The sequence below is a fragment of the Bacillus rossius genome, chromosome 5 (assembly GCF_032445375.1).
Source record: "Bacillus rossius redtenbacheri isolate Brsri chromosome 5, Brsri_v3, whole genome shotgun sequence".
In the NCBI taxonomy this organism is placed as follows: Eukaryota; Metazoa; Arthropoda; class Insecta; order Phasmatodea; family Bacillidae; genus Bacillus; species Bacillus rossius.
The window spans coordinates 83,046,560-83,058,910 of NC_086333.1; the positions used below are offsets into that span (position 1 = coordinate 83,046,560).

Genomic DNA, 12,351 nt, shown 5'->3' on the forward strand with positions numbered 1-12,351 from the left:
AAGTGCCTCGATGCGAATGGCGACTATGACGGAACAAAAGTACGGTTGTTATTCCAATCTATATAATGAAATCCATGTGACTTAAGAGAATCTTTCATTATCACCAAACGGAAGTAGCTTGCCGAATTACCTGAAATAAATTTTCAAAACACAACAGGTTGTGACAATAACGGCCGAACATGCAGTAACTCTTCCTACCACGCATGCGACACTGTTGGAGTACAAAGTATCAGCAGGTTCTGTATCGTGTACAGGACACCCCAAGAACAGTTCTTCTGATACCGGCCGCAGCAATACCCACAGATGTAAACCAACACTTAAAAATTACATACAGTAGTCACATAACAAATATAAAACTAATTTTTAGCCCATACCATGACCAATAGCATGTTTTATGAAATAATTTATTTATAGGATTTATACAGTTCCCATTTCTGGAACACAGTCATCATGTTGAATTTTCATACGATTCCTATTGTTAAATAAAATTTTAGTATAATAATTAACACATAAATCAACACACAAACACAACAAAAAAAACTGTCAATGAAACTTGTTATAAAGTGTTGTGACTAGAGACAAGATTTATTTGGTGAATTGTGATAAAACCAAAACAGCATTGAAAACTGAAAAGCTTATCAAAACTCCCTATCTATAACACCAAAATGCAAGACAATACGCAATATAGCTGCAAAATACAAGTAAAATCATGAAATGAAGCAGCATTTCACCAAAACTTATTCAAATAAATATAATATCTTAATGTTTGAAATTCAATAATGCCCTTATTTAAGGATTAATTTTGTACCAAAGTGTATGGGTTGCAAAAAATAAATATACTTTGTTTATTCACACATCTCTTATTGAATAGTTTTGAAACTACAAATATTCAACAAATTATTTTTACAATTGAATTTGTTTTGGAAAAAACTTACTGCAAATTATGTTATTGTAATTTTGCAGCAGTTTTAAACTATACTCCTTTCACAGAATAAGCATCACGAAACATAAATTATACAAATAAAAATAATAGAAATAAAATATCTTGGTTTAAAAATTGGAACTGAACTAAAAACAAAACCATAAACTCTTGTCTCCACCAATGTAATGTCTTCCACGTCGAGATGGGGTCGGGAGACTGCGTGAGTCGCTGCGGCCAAGCGTCAGGCTCTGCTCGACCACGCGTACCGTCGACTCTGAAGCTACGAGTCCGTGTGGCCAGGACTCCGAGGCTCCCAGGTGCCACTACCTGCAGCCAACCAACAGACGTCGCGGCGTGAACGCTCTGACGTGCTATCTGCAGAGACAAGACTACATGGTGAATTGCAATAAAACTGAAACAACACTGAAAATCATATCAAAACGCCCCATAGCACCAAAATACAAGTTATATAATGGATTTAAGTAGCAATTAACCGAAACTTAATCTTTCTTGATCAACAAAAAAAGATTTTCTGCCTTGATAGTAAAAATTAAGCTACTGATAATATTCCCCTCCTTTACTTGTCTTGTCAGTACGGTGCTACACAGCTCAGCGTGAACCCTTAGGTAGTAGAAAAAGGTAAACTCTTACACAATCGTCCATTAGCATTGTTCGATCATTTGTGTGGCAACCGAACCCAAACGACCAGTCTGAAAATCAACCAGCTATTCTCCACAGCACAATATCACCGAACTGTTTTTGGAGGAAGACACGCTGACCGCGCATCAATGCACGCCGTCACCTGTGCATGAAGTAGTCGATGAGGGTGGAGAACGCCGCGAAGCCGGCGGCCCCGAACACGCCCGCCTTGACGCCGGCCCGGAGGCCGATCACCCCGCCCGTCACCGCGCCCGCGTACGTGCCGTTCTTCCAGTCCGACTTGCCGCGGTGCGACTCGATGGCGCACTCCACCGCCGAGAACACTGCGCCGATCAGCGCAAAGTTCTTGCCGTAGCTCAGCATCGTGCCCTTCATCTCGCGCAGCACCTGGGGCAGTTCGCGGTCACCCTCGCTACTTCCAGGTGCAATGAGCGCTATTACCATTAATGGTAGAACCAGGGGCCCAACAACAGGGGGGGGGGGGGCAAGGGTATTTGCGCCCTCCCTCTGAAACCTTGAAGTGGGGGCAAACATGGGGCAAAGAAAGTGCTGTGTAATCAATTTTTAGATAATAAAACTGCTTAAATAGCACCATTTTCCACCTTGGAATACAAATTTTCCCGATGGAGGACCCCCGGAGTTATATTGCCCCCCCCCCCCCCCCCCCCTCCTTCGGAAACTTAGTTTTTGCTCCCCTGGGTAGAACCTGTTGACTTAATTGGTTCACGTAAAATAAAAAGTTATCATATTGGGGTACCTAGCAACTACACCCGTTTCCTAGTTCTTAGTTACATGTATCAAGAAAAGTTAAGGTCGGAGTCTGCAAAACGCTCCAAGTTTAAAACTAGGTCCTAATGGCATGATGCTTGCTGTTTTAATTTAGTTCGTTTTAAAGATCTTGAACAGAAAAGAAAAAAATTTACACAAGACTTATATATTTTGTATTCCAGTATTTGTCTGGCCAGGATCTTTCGATGTAATAATTTAAAACAGCAAACATCTTGTACCATAGTAGTAGTATACAGATCATGCCATCAGGATCAAGGAATAATCCATAAGGAATAATTCATTTAGCCTAAATAATATTCATGATTTGCATGCATTTACATTATTTATTGGCCAGGATTAACAATAAGACACTTTCGCTTTTGAAGAAGGTCTATTATAATGTTAGAAGCCACAACTTCATTCTAAGCCCCTTACAAATTATTTATACAAATGAAATCTATTTCATAAATATCTATATAATATTGTACCAGCTGAAACCTGTCGTAGTAATGATTAAGATTGGTTACAAAACATGTGCTCACGAGTGCTATCACCACTCCATAATGCTTCATGCTCCAACCTCTAGAGCGTCTTGCTGGCACATCCTGTATAGTGTCTGTTGTAACCACTGCTGTTACTGCATTACAAAAGACACAAATAGTAATATTTAACATGTTTCATGAAATGTGAAATTTTTTTCCCCCCAATAAAAGCACATCATACTTGAATCATTCTATATCCATTCAGTACTACTGTACCAATATGAAAGGAGCAGTTATGAGAGCTGTGATATGCATTTCACTGAAAACAAAAAAAAAACTAAAATTACGGTATCCATGTCACCAAAATGCACAGCCAGATGTCACCAGTAAATGAACCAAAGGATTGAATTGTAGCTTAACATCTTGTCTGAAATTGGAATCATTAGAGACTATGGAAAATTATGAAGATAGGAGTGGAGCATTGATGAAATGGCTGGGTGGTCAGAACAGGAGTTACCCGAGAAAACCCACTGCAACGGGTCAGCTGCATTTCCCACATGCAGAGAATCGAACCCAGCTGCCCGGGTGGGAAGCAGGCTATACAAAGTGACTGGCAGGCACCTCGCGCGCGGACTGTATCTTGTCGCCCGGCAGCGGCACGGTGGGGCCCACGCTGGCCGAGAACAGGCCGATGACGGCGCCCAGGCCGTAGCCGATGACGCAGCTCATGGCCGACTTGAAGGCGCAGCTCTCGAAGACCGCCTCCACCATCTTCTCCTCCTTGGTCTTGATGTGGACGGGCCCGGCGCCGCGAGGGACCACGATGTTCTCCCGGTAGTGGTGCAGGCCCCCGAGCATGTGCGCCGCCAACCTGTCCAGCTGCTCATCCGAGAAGAACACGATCCGCTTGGCGTCGTCCTCCGGCATGGCGCTGCAGCTGCCACAACACCGCGAGCCCGTTGGCACCTCATTGCTTCCCAGTCGGGGTGAATTTCTTACACCGCAGATTTACCGTAAAAAAAAATAAAATTACGAATATGGTATTTTCCAAAACTCTCTTGTGGAAAACAGTCTCCGCTACAGTCAAGGGCGTCGCCAGCCGATGGCCATTTAATGGCCTGGGGGGGGGGGGGGGGGGGGCAAGTTGTGGGAAAAGTTGGTATTCTTTTGCATTTGGCTACATTTTTTTGAATCTCTAGGGCTCTAGGGGAGGGCAACTGCCCCCCCTATCCCCCCCCCCCCTGGCGACGCCCTTGGCTACAGTGATAAAAAATAAACTTGGCTACCTACCATAACCTACAAACGTTACATAATTTCTCTATAACTATTATGAAATCTGAAACTCTCATTTCAGGGTAAATAGAGGAACGTTTCTGGCGTTCAATAAATATTCAGAAGTTTAATTATTTTATTTACGAAAAAGCAGCGACGTTTAAAAGTTACCTTGCACCACTATTTATTTTTCGAAATACAAAAAATACAATTACTGCCAACTAACGCGTATGACGATGGTAAAAATACGTGTTCGGCAAGTTAAGCATCCAATTTATTAATAAAAACATTTGTTTACAATCATTTATACGTAGATATTAACATATTTTATTTACCTCCTTGTACGCTTTCCAACCAAAGCTCGAATACAAAAAACAGTATTTGCCAAATACAGTTGCTGACAATATACAAAACTAAATTTCTTTTATGAATGTCACGAAAAACTTTAATTTAACCAACAGCTAGAATCGTTCATAGAATAACATGAAGACGACAAAGTTTAGCCCTCTACATAGAGTAAATAAAGTACTTGGCCCTCTATGTACTCAGGCGTTGATCATTTGACTAAAAAGATTTCAAAAACAATGATTAAGAACACTTAAACAAATTTTAATCGTGAATTACAGTTCATAAAAATTAATCATGGTTTGATATAGATAATGTTCGTTTAACTTAAAAAGGAACAATTTGAAGCTAACGTCAATAATTATTTCGTTTCAGTATTCATCCGTGTTTTCACATCGAATTAGATAACCTATATGGAGAGTTGGTTCTATGATTTCCAGACATTACAAAGAAACAAGGAAACATTTATTTCGTGACATTATTAGATATTATTTTTCTGTTATTTATAATAATCAGAATCACAATATTGCTACGACTGTTATTATTATTATTACTTAACCTGCAATTGGGCTTTCACCCGGTGGCAAGAACTCCCACTCACTCCCCTCTCCCCCCCCCCCTCCATCAGCTTTCTCCTCAGCTCCCTCCCATCCCTGACCTCCACCATTTCCTCCCCCAGCCCATTCCACTCCCTCCCCGTCCTCACCAGGAAGGTGTTCCGCCCTCTCTCTGTCCGCCTCCACACCCTCTGGAGCTTACATCTGTGGTCTCTTCGTCCTCTGTACTCCCCTCTATGTACTTTGCTTCCCAATTGCCCCCATCCCCCTTCCCCCTTCAGCACCTTGAACATCCTGACCAACCTTTCCACTCTTCTTCTCCTCTGTAACGTTTCCCACCCCAACTCCTTAATCATTTCCGTTGGGCTATGCAGTTTCCCATCCTGCCCCTCCCTCCTTCTCCACATTCCCATCACCCACCTAGCCGCTCTGCGCTGCACCCCTTCCAGCTCCTTCACCTCAGTCACCAGGTAGGGGTCCCAGACCGCCGCCGCATACTCCAACATTGGCCTGACCAATGTGGAGTATGCCTTCTCCTTTGTCCTCCTCCCAGCTCCCTGCAGGGTCCTACCAAGCAACCCCAGCGCCTGCCTTCCCCTCCTGACCACCCCCTCTATGTGCTCCGCCCATCCTAGGTCATTTTTCAGTGTCACCCCCAGGTACTTATATCCTGCTGCCTCTCTTATCTCCTGCCCCTTCCAGTAATATACATTTCGTGTGACTTTCCTCCTCTTTGTAAATCTGACAACTTTTGTCTTACCAACATTCAAGGACATTCCATTTTTCTCCGTCCATTGCTCCAACCTTATCAAGTCCTCTGTTAAACATCCCCCTTCCCCCACAACCTCATACACTACACAGTCATCTGCAAATAGCCTCCATCTGGCTTTCATGCCCTCCCCCAGATCGTTTATCATAATTGTGAACAACAGAGGCCCCAGCACACTCCCCTGTGGCACCCCCGACGTCACTTCCCCCTCCTCGGAGCTTTCCTCACCCACTCTCACTCTTTGTCTTCTATTCCTCAGGAAATCACCCACCCAGTTTACCACCCTTCCATCCCTCACCAGCAACTCAACCTTTTCCATTAACCTCCTATGGGGGACCTTATCAAACGCCTTTTCAAAATCTATAAAGATTGCATCTATCTGCTTCCCCCCGTCCACCGCTTCCACCAGGTCTTCCAACAGCCCAGCCATCTGGGTCTCGCATGAGAACCCCATCCTGAATCCATGCTGCCTGTTATCCACCCACCCCAGATCTTCCATTTCCCCCTTTACGTACCTTCCTACCAACCTCTCCATCACTTTTCCTACACAGGACGTCAAACTGACCGGCCTGTAACTTCCTGGCTCCGCCTTATCATTTCCCCCCTTGTAGATGGGAACTACCACTGCCTCCTTCCATTCCATTGGTAGTTTCCCCTCCTCCAGAGACTGCTTGAAAACCTCCAACAGGTACTTCCCAATCTCCCTATCACCCAACTTCAAATGACTATTCCCTATACCATCTGGCCCAGCTGCCTTTCTCCCTTTCAACCTCCTGATCACCTTAATTACATCTGTCAGTCGCAGCTCAAAGGCCTTCCTGCCCATTAAACTGTCGTCCTCTTTACCCTCCCATGCCTCCCCCTTTGTAAATACTGCCAGATATTGCTCCTGCAGTAAGTCTGCCTTTTCCCTGTCCTCTGTATATTCCTGCCCCCCTCCTCCTCTGAGAACCCCTATTCCCTCCTCACCCTTCACTCTTCTTATGTATCTGTAGAGCTCCGCCCCATTTACCGTCCCCCCTTCCCCCATCAGCTGTTCCATGTAAGCATCCCTTGCTTCCCGCGATTTCCTCCCTAGTTCCTTCCCAAGCGCCTTCATTTCCGCCTCTATCTCCTCTCCCCCAAGCTTCCTTGCCCTCGCATGCAGCCTCCTACATTTCCTTTTCAACACTTTCAACTCCCTTCCATAGTAGGGAGGGTCACCTCCTTGGCCTACCCTCCTCTGAGGTACAAAACGTGTAGCCATCTGCAGCAGAATATTTCTTAAGGCAGCCCATCTACCTTCGAGGTCCTCTATATCTACCCATCTACTGTATTCCCCCTTCAGGAATGCCTCTGCCCCCACTCTATCAGCCTTACCCCAACAGTTTACCACGTTTCCCCTCCTTACCCTTTTCTCCCTCCAGCCCACGTCTAACTCCACTACTGGGATCCTGTGATCACTGATGCCCTCCATTACCACACTTCCCCTGACCGCCTCCATTGGTCTCACAAGTACCACATCCAACAGGTTCCCGTCATCCTGCTCTCCTCTCCTGGCACCTTTTCTGGTGCTTTCAGTCACCACCTGCTCCAGTCCTCTGTTTGCCAGTTGAGATGCCCATCTCTGTTCCCTTGACCCCATCCCCTCCGGCCCCTTTTCCCATGCCACCCCTGGCATGTTCAGATCCCCCGCCACTATCACCCACTTGCCTTCCCCTAGCATGTCCAACCTGTCCTGCACCTCCCGTATGGCTTCATCCCCTTGCCCTGGTGGCCGGTACACCGCAATCAGCCGTACATTTTTCTCTCCTACCTGGAACTGCATCTCCAATAACTCCGCTCTCCCCCCAACCCATACAACCCTACCACAGAGTCCCTCTCGCATGCACACCATTACCCCTCCTCCATTCCTGTTCCTGTCCCTTCTAAATATTTCAAAGTGTGCTCTCTTCAGTTCCCCATCTCTAATTTCCTCGTCCAACCATGTCTCCACCGCTACAATGATATCCGCCCCATAGGCTTCCACCCTGCCCCAGAACTCCTCCACCTTCTTATATATACTTCTACAGTTTATAACTGCGACTTTTACATATTGGCATTTTCCCCTTTGCGCCTCTGTCCCTTCCGCCCTGATACGAGTGCCCCTTCCCCTTAGAACCCCGATTTCCAGCACTCTTGCAGCCCTATCCAACTCCACCCCCCTCTTTCCTCCTTCCTCGCTCCCCGTCCAACCAATCTGAGTTTTGTTGACTTTAGCTGTCACCTCCTCCCTAGCATTGCTATCGGCTCTATATTCACAATCACCCCCCTTCTCTCCACCTTCCTCACTATCTAGTTGCTATCTTCTTCCCTGCTGCTCAAACCTTGCCCTTTCCAAATGGCCAGAAGTCTCCCTTCCTAGCAGGTCTCCTAGCATCCATTTTCCCCTCTCTGTTAGGTGAACCTGATCCCTGCCCACACAGTCCTGCCCCACCCATTTCCTGCTATCTACCAACATGGCTCCCAAGTCCCTACACACCCTCTCATACACCTCGCTGACCGCCGCAGCCTTGACATAGTTTATACCCCTCCTTACTAGTACCCCACTGACCACAACTCTGGCTACAGGGAACTTCTCCTTCACCTTGCCCACTAGCCCCCTCATATCCTCCTCTACTTCCCTCCCCACCACTCTACCAGCCACATCATTTCCCCCTACATGAACAACCACCACCTTAACTTTACTGCTTCCTTTCATGCAGCCTACCCTCTCCCCCAAGTTCCTAATCTTTGCACCTCCAAACGCAGCTTTATATATACTTCCTTTCCCCACCCCCTGCAATTCTACCCCCTTCACAATAGAGCTGCCCAGGAAAATCACTTCGGGCTCCTGTCTAACTATTGTACCCCTTTTCGTATCCCTGCCCTCTTCATGCCTGTTCACATCTACGTTGCTTGTACCCACAGCCTTACTGCCGGCCTCCTCCCGCACCCTCCTTGCTACCCCTTCATTCTGCAACCTGACACCTGTTTCCTGAACTTCCCCAGTACATGCCTCTGCATATGTGGCCTTAACAGCTTGAGTCCTTACTTTCTCCCTCCCTTCCAGCTCCTCCACCCTCCTGCGCAGCCTATCTACCTCCACATCAGCCTCCTTTCTCATCTGCCTTTCCTTCTCAACTTCCTCCTTTGTCCTCTTCAGCTCGCACTCCAGCCTTTCGACCCTTACTAACACACTTCTCAACCCATCCTCCCTTTTTACTTCTTCCTCTACCCTCTCTAATCTATGTTTTATTTCCATCTCCTTCCTGTACAACACCTCACCTAATCCTTCTTTCAAATCGACTTCCCTCCTTGTCCCACTCAGACCCTCAACAATCTTTCCTCCCAGAATATCACCAATGAAATTGAGTGCCCAGTCCTTACCCACATCTACATTCCCTCCTTCCCTCTGAGTTCCTGACACCCCACCTACCAGCTCCTGGCTACCACTGCTTCCTGCCATTGCCACTACACTTCCTGAACCCTTGCTATCCTTGTCACAATCCTTACACATCCACTCCTGCCCCAGACTACCCAGCTCCCCCTCCTCTAGTCCTGCACACTCCGTATGGACCCAGCCTTCGCATTTGTCACACCGTACACCACTCTCTCCATCTTTCCACACCTTTTTACAACCCACACATTTAAGCTTCGACTTACATTTCACCCTACCCATTTTGTCACAATTCACTATTCTACACTAACCTATTACCCAAATAACTTAAATAATATATAATCCTACTGTAATAACCAACAGATAATCCTACACCTTAGATCTTATTTCTACTCTAATTAAACGGCCACGTGGCGACCGCAAATCAACACAACACTACTACCTCCTTATGCAAAAGATTAAACACTAAAACCCTTAATTCTTATCTACATTGATACAAAATATATAATGTTACGCTGCTATCTTAGTATACTCCCTTCTCAACTCCTTTGTACTCCTATAATTCCACCATTTCCGCAGAGCTCAATTCCACATCACATTACTTGCCCGCCATCTTCAAACTGTATATCTGTTTCACTGAATTACATTTATTTATTAAGGATTTAAATAATTATATTTTTTGGTTGCTACGCACTCTTATTTTTGCAAACGTTGATCATCCTGATGACCAGCTAAATTTTCGAATTTCCCGCCTACCTGGGCACACATTACGGTGTGCAGAGCTTCAGGAAAAACAACGCGATTTCAAAACTACTCAAGATATGCGAGTGGGGCCTTCTTACGAATAGCATTTAATAGTTCACTGAGGGCCGAAAAGTACTTTTAATTTCGAATTAAGTTTTTAAACTGTATTTTTAGAAGCGTTAAAATGCCTAAAATGCGTGTTTTCAGAGTAATTTTTAGGCATAAAACAATCAGTACAGATTCTTGAGAGCACTTAAGGGGCTTGCATAACACCTTTATCTTCATTTCTCCGTCATATAATGTTACGGTCAGTGCTCAAATTTCAGTTATCCTGTGACGAGTCAAATGCGCGCCAGTTCAGAGACTTGCGCTTAGAGGCTATACCGCGCTGGAAGCACCAGTGAGCGTCGCACTTATCATCCCGCCTCACTAACACACATACACCCCTGACGAGGCGGGCCCCTTAAGGTTCCCTGAAAGATTTTCGATTAATATGTAACGTTCTAGACTCCATTTTTTGAAGTAGTGATGGGTAGAAAGATTAATTTTACTAATCAATTCATTTGTATCAGTTCATATGATTCGTTTTTCTATGAGACGTAGCCCTTATCAAGAAACACAACTCGTTTACCCTTTGTAGTAGGTACTAGCAAATATTTGGTATTAGTTACGTTATTGCGCCTGGCTGGTTATCGTAATCTACTTAGCTTGGATACCTGAAATTCCAGACGTCTAGCTACATACTGGCTGTTGTAAAAATAGCATGATTAGCCTAGGTAACTTCGCTGTGGTAAGCCGCAGTGTAGAGTGTACCTTTATTTTTTGTGGCAGGATGATTGTGCGATGGTTTATTAGTGCTTTGTGTGAAAGGAAATCGGAACCCCCAGTCTTGGACCTAAGTGGGAAATATTTCTGAAGTGAAAAATTCCAGTCTCGGCTGAAAATCAATACTGTATTGATCAGGAGCTCGACACACTCAACTCATTTATACATGTCACATGCATTTATATTAGATAATGACATATTAGCAAGTGTTTACAAAATTACATCAATATTTATACAAGTTTATGACTGCTGAAGACAATTTTAATATAATTTGGTCAAATAGAAACCACTGTTATATAAACTTTTTTTCACGTGTTAATTTCCTTATATATTTATAATTTATCTTTTATTAAATATATAAGCAACAACTAAACAACCTGGTTTTGTGACTGCTCTAAAAACCAGTCCAAGCGATGTGAAGTAATTAACCCAAAAATGTTACGTGTCGTGCATTTCTACGATGTTACTTTCCCTGTTATTTTTTTTATTTCCAAAATTTATGTTTTTGTATCTGAAAAATAAATTTTAAACTTCTACTTAACCGTTGACTTTGTCTGGTGTAGATACTTTTCATGTTAACCTATTTTATCATATTGTTTGCTCTCATGTATACACACACTCACGCAGCAATTACCGATTACTCTCACTCCCGATGTCACGATTCATTTCACGAACTAATCCAAGGAATGAATCAGACTGGCCACGTGGCTGGTTCTCGTCTCTTTCTTTTTCCTTTTCGTTCTTCTGACTTATGTTCAGCTTTCAAGGAATCTACTCAAAGAATCGATTCTCTCATCGCAACCAAATCACATGATTTAGTTTGTTTTGAACAATTCATTCACGAATGACACATCACTAGTTTCAAAAAGAACGCTTCCAAATTGATAGGCCTGCATCAAGTGAAATACAGATAATGTATTATTTTTGTGTTAGTTGTGATGTTGACCAGGGCTTTGCCCCCTTAAGCCTGGTCAGCCTCCTCTCCCATTTTCTTCCTGTCACTCCTTCCCGGCATTAGTACTGCCGATGTACATAGTCGTAGGCAAGATCAAACACGGCACAAACTACCTCAAGAGGGCGCCCTAGCATCAGTGCTTCGCTCCCTTATTATTAATAATATTTAAAACCTTTATTATGTTTGTCCAAGGGTTTTGTTTTACAGCGGACCAGTCAAGATGATTTTGTTTAGTAATTCTTATATAATCATGCTACCAACACAAAGACAGTGTCAAACACTTCCAGGGCAGACCCGAGTCCAGCCGAAGTCAGACTTTATTTAAATACTGTTACGATTTATAAAAAAAAAAAATAATAATCGTGGGAAAACTATTGAGTTCGTAAATGGATAGCCCTTTTAAAATTTTATTACTACAAAGTTTTATTGATTGCCACTATTTACAACACTAACAAATAATCTTCTAAAAATGCCTAATAATAATCAATTACACTTAAAAATGTTTACTCCCCAGTCACTCGGTTTTTACACACCGCACACCTCGCTGGGCCACACATCTGGCGTAACTCTTGCCGCAGCACCCCTCGTGGACCACCGTTGCGGGACTCCGTCGCCGCCGTCGCACTTCCCATTCCTCGAGGATTCGCTTGGAACT

General features: G+C 44.2%; 1 protein-coding gene across 1 annotated transcript; it reads right to left on the reverse strand.

The window, feature by feature from the left end:
• Nucleotides 1-840: 840 nt before the first annotated feature.
• LOC134532135 (mitochondrial import inner membrane translocase subunit Tim22) lies at nt 841-4,638 on the reverse strand. Its single transcript, XM_063368481.1, has 4 exons — nt 4,440-4,638; nt 3,454-3,769; nt 1,725-1,969; nt 841-1,249 (listed from the first exon to the last, which is right to left on the reverse strand). Exons 2-4 carry the CDS (start codon nt 3,757-3,759, stop codon nt 1,246-1,248), a joined length of 555 nt encoding a protein of 184 aa, XP_063224551.1. The 5' UTR covers nt 3,760-3,769; nt 4,440-4,638; the 3' UTR covers nt 841-1,245.
• Between the last annotated feature and the right edge of the window lie 7,713 nt (nt 4,639-12,351).